We start from the raw sequence: 12,734 nt of genomic DNA, 5'->3' as shown, positions 1-12,734 counted from the left end.
CAAGCCCACTATATATCTGAGGCTAGCCTTGAACTCCTGCCTCTACTTGCTGAGTTCTGGGATTATAGGCCTGTGCACTGCATCTGTTTACAGGTTGCTGGGAATCAAACTCAAGGGTTCATGTACGCTACCAACGGATCTATATCTGCAGCTCTAAAGCTTTTTAAAAAGATGAAGCCTAAGGGGCCAGAGAGATGGCTTATGGGTGAAGATGCTTGCTGCCAAGTCTGACAACCTGAGTTTAATCCCTGGGACCCATATGACTGCCACATGTGCTGTGGCAAACCCATACCCTGCTACATAAGATAAATATTTTAAAAAATGTAATAAAAAATTTAAACCTAAGAACCTGATAGCTACATCTCAGTAGTATTGTTTAACATGTACAAGGTCCTGGGTTTAATCACTAGTATAGAAACAAACAAATAAAAAGTAACGTAAGGGAGTTTTCTTGACCCATATCTTGAAAGTTTGTTGTATTTTTCCCTTTTTTTTTTTTTTGTGAGACAGGGCTTCTGTGTGTAGATCTGGCCATCCTGGAACTCATTCTATAGACTAGGCTAGCCTGGAAGTCAGAACTCAGAATTCAGAAATCCACCTGCCTCTGCCTCCTAAACACTAGGATTAAAAGCATGTGCCACCATACCTTTTTGTTAATTGTTTTTGTTGAGTCTTGTGCTGTCTTTGGTAATATGGCTTTTAATTTCCTATTTTTACAGTGCCTTTATCGGGCTTCAGAGTCAATATTTTAATGTCATAACAATTATATGGGAAATAATCCCATGTTTCATGTTCTCTTTAAGAGTCTCTAAAAGATAGTGTTATTTTTCTTAGTTATCTAGTAGAATTTTCTGGCAAAACCATTAGAGCCTGGAAAGCCCTGTGTATCTTGAGTTGTATTTCTTTTGATGTTCATCTTGAGTCATATTATCTATTTGCCAATTTAGTCCTTTTTAATAATTTATTTTATTTATGTGCATTAGTGTGAAGGCGTCAGATCCCTGGAATTGGAGTTACAGACAGTTGTGAGCTGCCATGTGGGTGCTGGGAATTGAACCTCGGTCCTTTGGAAAAACAGACCTCTGAGCCATCTCTCCAGCCCCTAGATAATCTTTAAAAGTATTTTTAGCTGGTTCAGTGGTGCACTCCTGTAATCCCAGCAGAGGCAGGTGGATCACTCTGAGTTCGAGACCAGCCTAATCTGCAAAGCGAGTCCAGGACAGCCAAGGCTACACATAGAAACCCTGTCTAAAAAAAAAAAAAAAAAAAAAAAACGGAAAAAAAAAAGATTTTTAAGGTGGCTGGAGAAATGGCTCAAGGGTTAAGGACACTGCGCTTTCAGAGGATAAGTCCCAGCACTGACACTGTGGCTCACAGCTGTAACCCTGGTCCCAGGGGAGGAACGCCCTCTTCTGGTCCCCACATGCACTGCATAAACGTGGCGCACAGACGCCCGTGCAGGCAGAGCCTCCGGACACAGAGATCAGAGTAAGGACACTTGGCTGTGGGGACTCAGGCGTCGGCCTTTGGGGCCCTTCCCTGCAACTGGGCTGCCTCACCAAGCCTCAGTAGGAGAAGAGGGGCCTAGTGTTACTGCAGCCAGCTACGCCCGGCTGGCTGATAGCCACGGGAGGCCTGCCCTTTTCTAAAGGGCAACAGAGGGGGAGGAGTCGGGGTTGGGAGGATTGAGAGGCGAGGAGGGAGGGGAAACAGGTCAGGGTGTAAAATAAATAAATAATGAAAAATTAAAAGTGGAAACATTTTAAAATTTATTGTTATTGTATGTGTGTACATGATGCCGAGGGAGGGGTGCGCCTATGGAAGTCAGAAGACAACTTTGTGGGGTCACTTTTCTTTTTCCTCCTTTATATGGATTCTGGGGATCAAACTCAGGTTGTCAGGCTTGACGGCAAGTGCTTTTATCCACTGCGCACTGGAATCATCCCCCTTTTAACAGTGTTTCCTTATTTATTTTATTTAGAGTCTCATGTAGCCCAGGCTTGGCTTGATCTTGCTATATTGCTGAGGATGATTTTGAACTTCTGATTTTCCTTTCTCTATATCCCAAGGGCCAGGATTAATGGCATGTACCCTACTCTGGTTAATTAGATTTGTTTGTTTTCCTTTTTTTTTTTTTTTTTTTTGAGACAGAATCTGTTTTTTATGTAGCTCTAGCTGTCCTAAGAATGTACTATGTAGACTGGGATAGCCTTGAACTCAGAGAGATCTTCCAGTCTCTGCCTCCCAAGTGTTGGTATTAAAGGCATAGGCCACCATACTGGCTAATTGTTGTTTTTAATTCTTTATTTTTTAAAGGGTTATGCAAATTGGCATAAAGCTATGTATATTAACTTCTCGTAATAGTTTTACAGTTTATTTGTTATCACTGTATATGTGTGTGTGTTTTAAGGCAGGTGCATACCACAGCAGACATGTGGAGGTAGAAGGACAATTTTGTTTTAGACAGGGTCCCTCTGTAGCCCCGGAGCAATGAGTCTTACCTCCCAGCTTTGTGCTTTCTAGGCCTTGTGTTTCTGCTGAGCTAACTTGAGCTAACACATACTCAACAATCACCTGCACAGTAATTTGCACTGTTCTCCAGGTGTGATGTCCAGTTAGCAGCCCTGGACTATGCTTGCTTCACTGGCCTCTAGGACTCTGCCTGTCTTGGGATGGATTTTTTTTTTTTTTTTTCATATAGCAATTACTTGGTCTTCCTATCATTTCTTCTCAGTATACTTGAAAGTTAATGATCTTTCTGGGGAGAGTTCTTAAAAGAGTGTTCCACTTGTCAGAAGTCAGCTCTGTTTACTTATCAGGTGTTGTTTGATTTCAGGTGATCATGTTTTTGAAGAAGAAGGACAAGTTCATCAGCCTGATGCTGAAGCACATAGGCACCTCAGCTCTCATGGACCTGCTGCTGCACCTGGTCAGCTGTGTGGAACCAGTTGGTCTCCGGCAGGAGGTCCTACATGTGAGTGCCAGGGAGTGTGTTTGCGAATGTGTGAGAGCGCCATCTCATTCCCCATGGGAAGGTGTAGCAGACCAGGCTACGTAGGTCAGGAAGCACCGGAGGCCCAGCCTCAGGCTCTTCACCTAGTCCCTCAGCACCACCATTTCCTATTTATTACTGTTGCCCTGCTTCAACACATTCAGAAGAAAGAGTGCATAGGCTCCTTCCCCGTAACATGTGGCCTCCTGCTGTCTGCAGAAACCAAAGTGGGCTTACTTCCCTACTTTTTCCCTCACCCAGGCTCCCACACGGGCCTTAGAACAGAGGCTCAATGAGTTGTGGGCTCCAAACCCAAGTACTCCTGGGAGAAAAGTACCAATTGACTGTAGTTGAGGCAGGGGCCATCTCTTAATCTAGAGATAAGGCTGTGCTGCTGGGAAAGACATTGTAGTAGTTCTGGGAAGAGCAAGATACCCAGCCTAGAGGTGAGCTTCTGCCTGCTGTGGGTGGGGCTTTGTTCCCCATTTTGAAGTAAAACAAAGTAAGTGATTAGACCTTTGTCCATTTTCTCATTCTGAAAACCAAGTATCATTTAAATGGCCATTCTCATTGGGCATGGTGGTACAAGCCAGTAATCCCAGCAATTGAGAGGCAAGTGTAGGATTGTGAGTTCCGGGCTACCAGGGGCTACCTACTAGTGAAAGCCTGTCTCAAAAATAAATAAAAGATCTGATAATAGTTTTTTAAATTTTATTTATATTTTATGTTATGTTTTGTTGTTATCTCTTAAAAGCCTGTTCTTTTCTAATGAGAGACAGAAAGGAAGTGGATCCACAGGGAGGGGAGGGGAGGCGGCAGAAACTGGAAGGAATAAAGGGAGAGGAAACTGTAATCAGGATATATTGTATAAGAAAAGAATCTATAGCTGGGTGAGGTGGCACACACCTTTAATCCCACTGCATTCAGGGAGGCAGAGGCAGGCAGACTCTGTGAGTTCAAGGCCAGTCTGAGACTCTACAGAGCAAGTCCAAGACAGCCAAGGCTGCACAGAGATTTGTTGGAAGCTGATTTACTTCTCTATTGCTGGTTTCAAACACTGTATTAGGCAGAGTTCTCTAGAGTAGCAGAACTTATAGAATAAATCTCTCATAGATTTTTAGAAAGGTGATTTATTAGAATGACTTACAGGGGATGGTCCAGCTAATCCAACAATGACTGCCTGTGAATGAAAGGTCTAAGAGTCCATGAAGCTGGTCTTCAGTATATGCTGGAATTCTGGAGAAGTAAGCTCTAAATGCCAGTGAAGGAATGGTCTTGGTAGTGAAGAGAGCAAGCAGGCAAAGGAAGAGCTTCTTTCTTCCATGTCCTTTATATAAGCTTCCAGCAGAAGGTGTGGCCCGGATTAAAGATGGATCTTCCCAACTCAAAAGATCTGGATTAAAGGTGTATCTTTACATTGCAAAGATCCAGATTAGATTAGATCTTCCCACTTCAAATTAAGTTAAAAAAAAAACAACACTTTCTAGGTGTGCCCCATTTTTTGGGTTTGAGTTTATTCTAGGTGTAGTTAAGTTGACAGCCAAGAATAGCCATCACAAACACCATGACCAAGGCAATTTCTTTCTTTCTTTCTTTCTTTTTTTTTTTTTTCTTTTTGGTTTTTTGAGACGGTTTCTCTGTATGTAGGCCTGGCTGTCCTAGAACTTGCTCTGTAGACCAGACAGGGATCCATCGATATCTGCCTCCTGAGTGCTGGGATTAAGGTATGTGCCAGCACACCTAACAAGATGAAGGCAATTTAAAAGAAATCATGTAATTAGGTTTATGGTTCTAGAGGAGTCCATGGTGGTGGATCAAAGACATGGTGGCAGGAACATCTGAGAGCTCACATCTCGGACCACAGGCAGAAGGCAATGGCAGAGCACACTGGGAATGGCAAGAATATTTTGAACCCTCAAGCCCACTTCCAATAATAATCTTCTCCAAAATGGCACACCTCCCAATCCTTTCCAGACAGTTCACCAACTCGGGACCAGGTCTTAAAACATAAGATCCTATGGAGGCCGCTCTCATTAAAACTACCAAAGAAGATTACACAGCCTTTCACCTTTCACCCGTGCGTCTCACATTGTAAAGCATCCCTGCTGGGACATTTCATCTTCGCATGAGGAGTTTGAAGGGCAGAGTACAAAGCAGAGCCAGTCTGCCAGGTCTGCTGTGGCCTGACATCATTTCACCGGGTCTTCATTGCAAAGTGTCAGCTTCAGCCCTTACAGTGCTGCTACAGCCACATCAGGGTCCTTCTGTTCTTCCACATCCTAGGAAGGCCCTGATGCTACCGGGAGCTAAGATTGTCTCATTTTCACATTCCCCTGGCCTCTGAACTCCATTCTGCTTATCCTGTACTCTTAAGTTTCAGAAATGGTGTGTGCTGAAAGCAGAGAGAGTATGCACTGTTAGGCAGATGGACAGTGGCCTACCCATTCAAACCCTTTGGGCTATTCCCAGAGTTTATTGCGCTATTTTGGTTCTTTCTGGACATGCCAGACAGGCATGTCAGAGTCTATCCTGGGAGACCTGGGCACATGAGTTTCTGCTGTACCAAAGGACTTTTTTCCATTTGGTTAGATGAGCAGATACTGAACTGGACTTTTTCCCCCCTCCTTTTTAGTGGCTTAATGAAGAGAAAATCATCCAGAGGCTTGTGGAATTGATCCATCCCCACCAGGATGAAGATGTGAGTGTGAGGCTCACAAAGCCCACCTTCTTACGTGGAAAGTCCCACACCTAGGCTGGTGGAAATCATGCTGATGTGTGAAGGGGGCAAGTCACTCCTTTCCTTTGAAGAGGATCATTAGATACTCTTTCTTTAATCAAATACTAATGTCTAGGTAATTTTGTTTTTACTGAAAATAAATATAGGACAGACATAGTGGTACACTTTTGATCCCAGCCCTCAGGAGACAGAGGCAGATGGATCTCTGTGAGTTCAAGGCCAGCCTAGTCTCCATAGTGAGTTTCAGGACAGCCATGGCTACATAATGAGACCTTGCCTTCAAAACACTTTAAAAAAGCATAACTATATGTATGTATATATGCATACATGCATGCATATATATACACACATAATTATATATGCAATATTAATTCATATGTGTGTATGATAAAACAGTTATAACAGGGTTGCATTAGTTAACCATGGCTGAATGACAAATCACCCTGTAGCTGAGTTGTCTGTAACAAGTACCTTTTATCTCTATCAGTATCAGTTTCTCTGGTCAGGAATTTGGCCATGGTCTGTTGGCTCCTCTGCTCAGGGTCTCTCACGAGATTACAGCCATTTCAGGACTCAACTGAAAGAAGACCCACTTCCATAGTCACAAGTGGCTTAGCAGCATTCAGTCCCTCAGAGGCTGCTAGTCCAGTTAACCCCTGAGCTCCGCAATGTGGGATTCTGAGTGGAGCTCACACTAAGATACCTGGTTTTGAGGAGTGAACTGTACCCACACTGTACTTCTAGAAATCCAGCTCAGAAATGATGGCCCTCCCTCTAGAGCAGCGGTTCTCAACCTTCATAATGCTACACCCTTTAATACAGTTCCTCATGTTGTGGTGGCCCCAACCACAAACTTCCTTCATTGCTACTTCATAACTGTAATTTGCTATTGTTATGAATTGTGATGTAGATATCTAATATGCCACCTGGAAAGGGGTTGCAACCTGCAGGTTGAAAACCACTGCTCTAATGCACTCTACTCTTTAGACTTGAATGTCCACATTGAGCCTACGTTCAAGGACATGGACTTACAAGGGCATACCAGAAAGGGTTAATTAGGGTCCTTCTAGAAGCTTCCCTAGAAGCATGTAAGGTAATCACAGAGAGAAAAGCTAACTCCCACTAATGTCTCTTACTAAAGTCTCACTATACAGGACTATTTTTGATGCAGGTGAGAGGTAAAGATCCACATACCAAGCCAAGCAGTCAGTCCTCAGAAAACACCAACCAGACACCTGTCATTCAGTGCACCTCTGACCCTCATTAGGGTAGCAGATGGTACACATTTGAGGGCTTAGTCCTCAGGCCATCCTATCCCTTGCTGCCCTACATCTGTGCTTTCAACTTGCCAGCTAGTATGCTCTATATACTCTTTTTTTCAAAAAATTTTCTATGTTTGTATTCTCTGTATTTTTATTTCCTTGTATTCTCTACATACTCTTTGCAATTTCTGGTTTATTATAAAGGACATTATAAATGATACATATGAATATGAAGAGCTGTATAGTGTAATATATGGAAAAATGGGCGTTGGAGCTTCTCTGTCTTTTCCAGGTGTACTGCCCTGCAGGAACTTTCATGTGTTTTGCTATTTAGAAAGAAACTCCCCAAGCCTAATCTTTCTGAGGTGGTTGGGTTTCGGTTTTGGTGTTTTGTTTTGTTTTATTTTTGAGACTTCATTGCATAGGCAATGCTAATAGACTTGGTGAAGAAAACCCAATTAAGGCCTGTCTGATCGGATTTTCTTGGCCTCTGTAAGCATTATCCATTCCAGGTCATGGAGCAGGAGCCCTCTGGGATGAGGAGGATTTTATAATCTACTGTCAGAGTAGACTATGAGCCAGGAACTGTGGACAAAGGCCAAAAAATGTGTCAACATATCACAGGTGACAGTAGTCCTTCTGTTTTCAGCCATCTTCATCCTCACTACAGTAAAACTGTTGAGAGTTTGAGTTATTGCCTAGTAGGGCCTTTGCTATGCATTGTAAATATTTGCACACATATGCACTGTCGGTCTCCAGTCAATACTTTACACGTGTCCACAGTCTTTACTGCTGCCTGACCATTCTCTTTTGGCCCCTGTCTGCCCACTGAGCTCACCAAACAGCTTGAGAGAAATTGTTGACTTGTAGAAGATTTCCTATGTTAGTGTTCCAAAAGGTAGAGCCCACCAGCGGTATGAGTGTCATTGGGGTAACTGGCCTGTTCTTGGTCCTGAAGGCAAGCCAACCCGGTTGCCTTAATTTTTTCTGAAAGCCTTGCAGTTTTTTTTTTTTTAATCTCAGTTCTTCTACTGTTTGTGTGTATGATATTGTAAGATCAAGCTGTTTCTCCCTTAATTATTCTCATCTCCACCCACAAATGTTCTCAGCAAGCACACATTTGAGTTGGGGGTATGAGGTCAGTGTTCATGTTTCCCTAGGAATGTCGAATTTTCTATCTTTCTTTCCTTTAACAGCTTATCCTGCTCTTCCAGAGGACTCATTGTAGATAATAGTAACTGCTTAATATTAAATTTGAAATGCAGGGTAACATGGTTACATGTTCAGTACATTTTAGAATATGAATTGAAGGTATAAAATAACCACAAAGGTATATAACATAGTTGGATATTTTGGGCCCTATTTTTTTTCTCATTTATTTATTTGATTAACTTTACATTCCTCGTAGTCCCTTCCTTTCTCCCCTCCCAGTCCTCTTTCCCTCCCCCTTCCTCAGAAAAGAGGAGCTTTGGGTCCTATTTTTAATTCCTGGGGATGTCTTAAGAATAATCTAACTGGATTTACATCTTGATGATGGACAAAGCAGACACTCAGTACTTTCAAATGAACCGTTTCAGGAATCTTTATAGAAAACTGGCTTAGGAAGTATAGTAGCAGGATTGACTTGGCTGATGGGTGTCTTTTGCTGAGGGGAGCCTGTTTCCCTTGTCTTTTCAGAGGCAGTCAAATGCTTCTCAGGCACTCTGTGACATCATCAGGCTGGGCAGAGACCAGGGCAGTCAGCTGCAGGAGGCTGTGGAGCCAGACCCCCTCCTCGTAGCATTGGAGTCGTGAGTGATAGTGGGCTGTGGTACGGTGGGCATGTCTTGGAGCCTGGTTTGAACCCAGGAAATGACACTGTCATCTCTAATTCAAAATCAGATGAACATCCTCAGGTTCAGAGTCCAGGAAGGGGTATCACTGGAAGCCCTGGTGGTCCAGGGAGTTGGAGCCAGTGGGCTTGTGTGTCGTGCAAGCTTTGAGAACCTGGCTTTGAATCTGAATAAAGCGAGAATGAGGCCCTACCTGGCTCAGGGTGATGTGGTATCCTCTGGGGAAGAGAGTGTCCTTGCATTATGTCTGTGTGTCTACTCTGCCAGGCAGTGACCTCCGAATGTGCCCAACAGGCAGGACTGTGTGGAGCAGCTTCTGAAGAACATGTTTGATGGGGATCAGACGGAGAGCTGCCTGGTCAGTGGGATGCAGGTGCTGCTTGCCTTGCTGGAGCCAAGGCGTGTTGGGTGAGCCTTTCCTTTGAAAAGCAGCATACATTGTCCCTGTGCCACAGGATATGGATATCTAAGAAGAGCCAGGACATGCTATGTTTCTAATTAATTTTTTGGTTATGCAGGTTTAATGTGGATAGACACCCTGTTTGAAAGGTTTCCTTTGCAGTTGTAGCTAGGTCCTCTTTGACCCTCACTAGAAGGCATAGTTTCACCCTAGCCTGATGACACTGCTGCCAGTTTGTAATACGTTTGTAGAGAGTGTAGAATACATGTAGTATCTACAATATAGGAGGGTGTGTGGATGTGACCTGCTATGGGGCTTCTACTCCAGCATGTAGCCACTTGCTGCTTACATCTTATCTTCCATGCTAGGAAAGGAAGCATGCTGTATCAGGTGCTGATTTCTCTGCTCAGTGTTCAGTGAGACACTTTGTTTCTGGGCTGTCCTTCACTGTTTGTTTGTTTGTTTGTTTGTTTGTTTTTCAAGACAGGGTTTCTCTGTGTGGCCTTGGCTGTCCTAGACTCGCTTTGTAGATCAGACTGGCCTCAAACTCACAGAGATCCATCTGCCTCTGCCTCCCAGAGTGCTGGGATTACAGGCATGAGCCACCACGTCTGGTATTTTTTTTTAAGATTTCTTTCTCGCTCGCTCGCTCGCTTTCTTTCTTTTTTCCTTTCTTTCTTTCGGCAGGATCTCTGTATAGCCCTGGCTGTCCTGGAACTCTCTCTGTAGACCAGGCCTCAAACCCACAGAGATCTACCTTCCCCTGCCTTCTGAATGCTAGGGTTAAAGGCATGCACCTCCATGCCCAATAAAGATGTATTTATTTATTTTTTTTAAGATTTATTTTATTTATTTATTATATATATACCAGAAGAGAGCGCCAGAACTCATTATAGATGGTTGTGAGCCGCCAGGCAGTTGCTGGGAATTGAACTCAGGACCTCTGAAAGAGCAACCAGTGCTCTTAACCTCTGAGCCATCTCTCCAGCCCGATGTATTTATTTTTATGCGTGTGAATGCTTGCCCTCAAGCATTATGTATGTATGTATGTATGTGTAATGCTTGCCTGCATTATGTGGGTGCAGTGCTTGTGGAGGCCAAACGAGGACAACAAATTCCCCTGGAACCTGAGTTACAGGTGGTTGAGAGCAGCCATGTGGATGTTGGAAACCAAACCCAGGTCCTCTACAGGAACAGTAAGTGCTCTTAACCACTGAGCCATTTCTCCAGTTCCTGTCTTTTACCTCTTTTCCATCAGGTACTATTTGAATACCTAGCATGGAGTCCTAAGAGACAAAGACAATTAAAACGTGGCCTACTTTTTTCCAATGTTCCTGTTTTCCCCAGGATATCAATATGGGGACAAATGATTCAGTATGAAAACTGTGTGTGATCTATGAGAAAAGTCTGTGTAGGCTTGGAAGATAGAGACATGCTGGTTAGGAAGGTTTTCTCTTAGAGGCCCCGTTTAGTAAAAGATAATTCTTGACAAGAAGATCCAGTATGTGCAAAAACTTGTTAGTTCTCCCCCTGCCTGGGGGTTGTTTCCCAGCAGTACATGACATTAGGAAGAGCAGGAATGGCTGGTGAGGACTGTACAGGGATCACACACTCTGGGAACAGCCGGTGGCTAGTTCCACTTTAATTCCAAAGAACAAAGGCTATATACCCCTTGGGGAGTGGGTGAAGGGCTCCAAGAATAGGTGTATGTAATTGGTTGGAACTAGGCACTTCAAGGATGCTTCATTTGCATTGTACAGCATGGTCCATCAGAGTAGAATGTCAGTACCTAATAAACATACGGGTACAGGGAGAGGAGAGCTAGCAGGGAGCTTCCTCAGAAGCCATATATCAAGTGTAGCTGGGGTGTGTGTGTGTGTGTCTGTGTCTAAAGACACTCTCCAAATGAGGTCAGGCAGAGAGCAGGGGACTCCGTTGAGGGGACAGAGTTCTGCCTTTAGCTCTGAGTTCGTAATGGCTATCCAGTCCAGGCAAGAACTGCAACCTCAGCCAGCAGGGAACTTTCAATGAAAGCGTAGTCCCAATATGCGGATAAGGAGCTGTGGAGTTTGGCGTCACCGTACTGGAACAGTAAAGTGCCCTAACTAAGGAAAGAGCAGGAGGCATGAGTTGCTGTGAAAGGCCAGATCTGTTTGGGTTCAGGTGATTGAGGACTTTCTAGGACCCAAATATAAATTCTGGAAACTGAAGATTGTTTTGTGGTCCAGGCTGGCTCTGGGACCCCAGCGGGGTAGGTGTGGCCGCGGCCACTTAAACAAAGATGATGTGATTTTACCTTGTGAGCCACAGATGAAAGACAACAGGATGTGGGGGGTAGCAGAGTTTCTTTGCCCAGGAGATAGAGGATTGGGGTCTTCCCATTGCTAGGCCTCTGTACCAGGCCTTGCATTTCCATCAGTGGATCAAGTCTCTCTGAAGCCAGCGAACCATCTTCAGGGTGTTTCTGAACTGTTCTGTCACAGTTTGAGGTAATGGTTCAACTCTCCCTTAAGGCCTTACTGCCACATGATGGAGAAAACTTCGTTATCTCCTGGTACTGACAGCCTATGCTTTTACACACACACACACACAAATGGAAGAAGTTGGGTAAATCATCCTTCCAAAACTACCTCTATACATCAATATTAGTACTAAAAATAAACAACCATTTTTTTTTCTACTTAGGCAACTAGAATATTAATTGCTTTAACAAATTCAGGACAACTAGACCACTTCTGAAAGCCAAACTCAACCTGCATGTGAGGGAACAATGTAAGATTTAGAAAAACAAGTAGAACCAGGCATGGTGGCCCATGCCTTTAATTGTAGCACTAATAAGGCTGGAAAAGGTGTGTTTTTGGCCAGCCAATGGCTACTAAGATTCTCTTTTAATTTTTTTAAGAGAGAAAGAAAGGCAAAATAGAAATAGTCAACTATTTCTCTTCACATTAAAGTATTTTTTTAATTCATTTTTCATACATTGCACCCTGCCCCCACAGTTTCCTCTCCCTGCATTCCTCACTTACTCCCTGAACCTCCCCTCTTCCTCAAATCCACTGTTTTCCTTTCTTTCAAATCCTTGTCTTTCCTTTCCAAAAAAGAAAGGAGCAGGTCTCCCAGTGGAATGCGGCATTTATTTAGGATCTTTTCTGCATTGATCTTATATTACTTTTAGTAATTGGATATATATATATATATATATATATATATCAGAGGAATTGTCTTGAAAAAGCCGAGAAACTATGTGGCCAGTTTGTCTTCTGTTTCTCACTTGAGGACTTGCCAGGACCCCTGCTAGGGATTACGGTGACAACAGGGCCTATGTCACTTCCTTTCCCTTGGGCTTTTGGATTTCACCCAGGATTGTTTTGCCAAAGGGCTGAGAGCCCTTCTCTTCTCAGTATACCAGTCATCAAATTGTAATCCTGTGTAGAAGTAATGTTCCTTTTCAGACTTGTTTTTGGGAGACCCAAAAACAGTCTTTTGGAAGACGCTGAATAGAATGTTGACA

General features: G+C 43.5%; 1 protein-coding gene across 12 annotated transcripts in view; it reads left to right on the top strand.

The window, feature by feature from the left end:
- Positions 1-12,734, top strand: part of Ppp6r2 (protein phosphatase 6 regulatory subunit 2) — a 69,118-nt gene that overhangs the window by 38,140 nt on the left and 18,244 nt on the right. For 11 of the 12 annotated variants that reach the window (XM_021638971.2, XM_060388839.1, XM_021638969.2 and 8 more), the window contains 4 exons: positions 2,837-2,974; positions 5,625-5,690; positions 8,669-8,781; positions 9,118-9,231. In XM_021638971.2, the coding sequence (XP_021494646.2) occupies positions 2,837-2,974; positions 5,625-5,690; positions 8,669-8,781; positions 9,118-9,231 (431 nt within the window). The remainder of the gene's footprint in view (positions 1-2,836; positions 2,975-5,624; positions 5,691-8,668; positions 8,782-9,117; positions 9,232-12,734) is intronic. The other variant, XM_021638972.2, reaches the window with a different exon arrangement.

The sequence above is a fragment of the Meriones unguiculatus genome, chromosome 8 (genome assembly GCF_030254825.1).
Source record: "Meriones unguiculatus strain TT.TT164.6M chromosome 8, Bangor_MerUng_6.1, whole genome shotgun sequence".
NCBI lineage: Eukaryota > Metazoa > Chordata > Mammalia > Rodentia > Muridae > Meriones > Meriones unguiculatus.
Note: the sequence above shows the minus strand (reverse complement) of the source record. Positions and strands in the feature narration are given on the sequence as shown.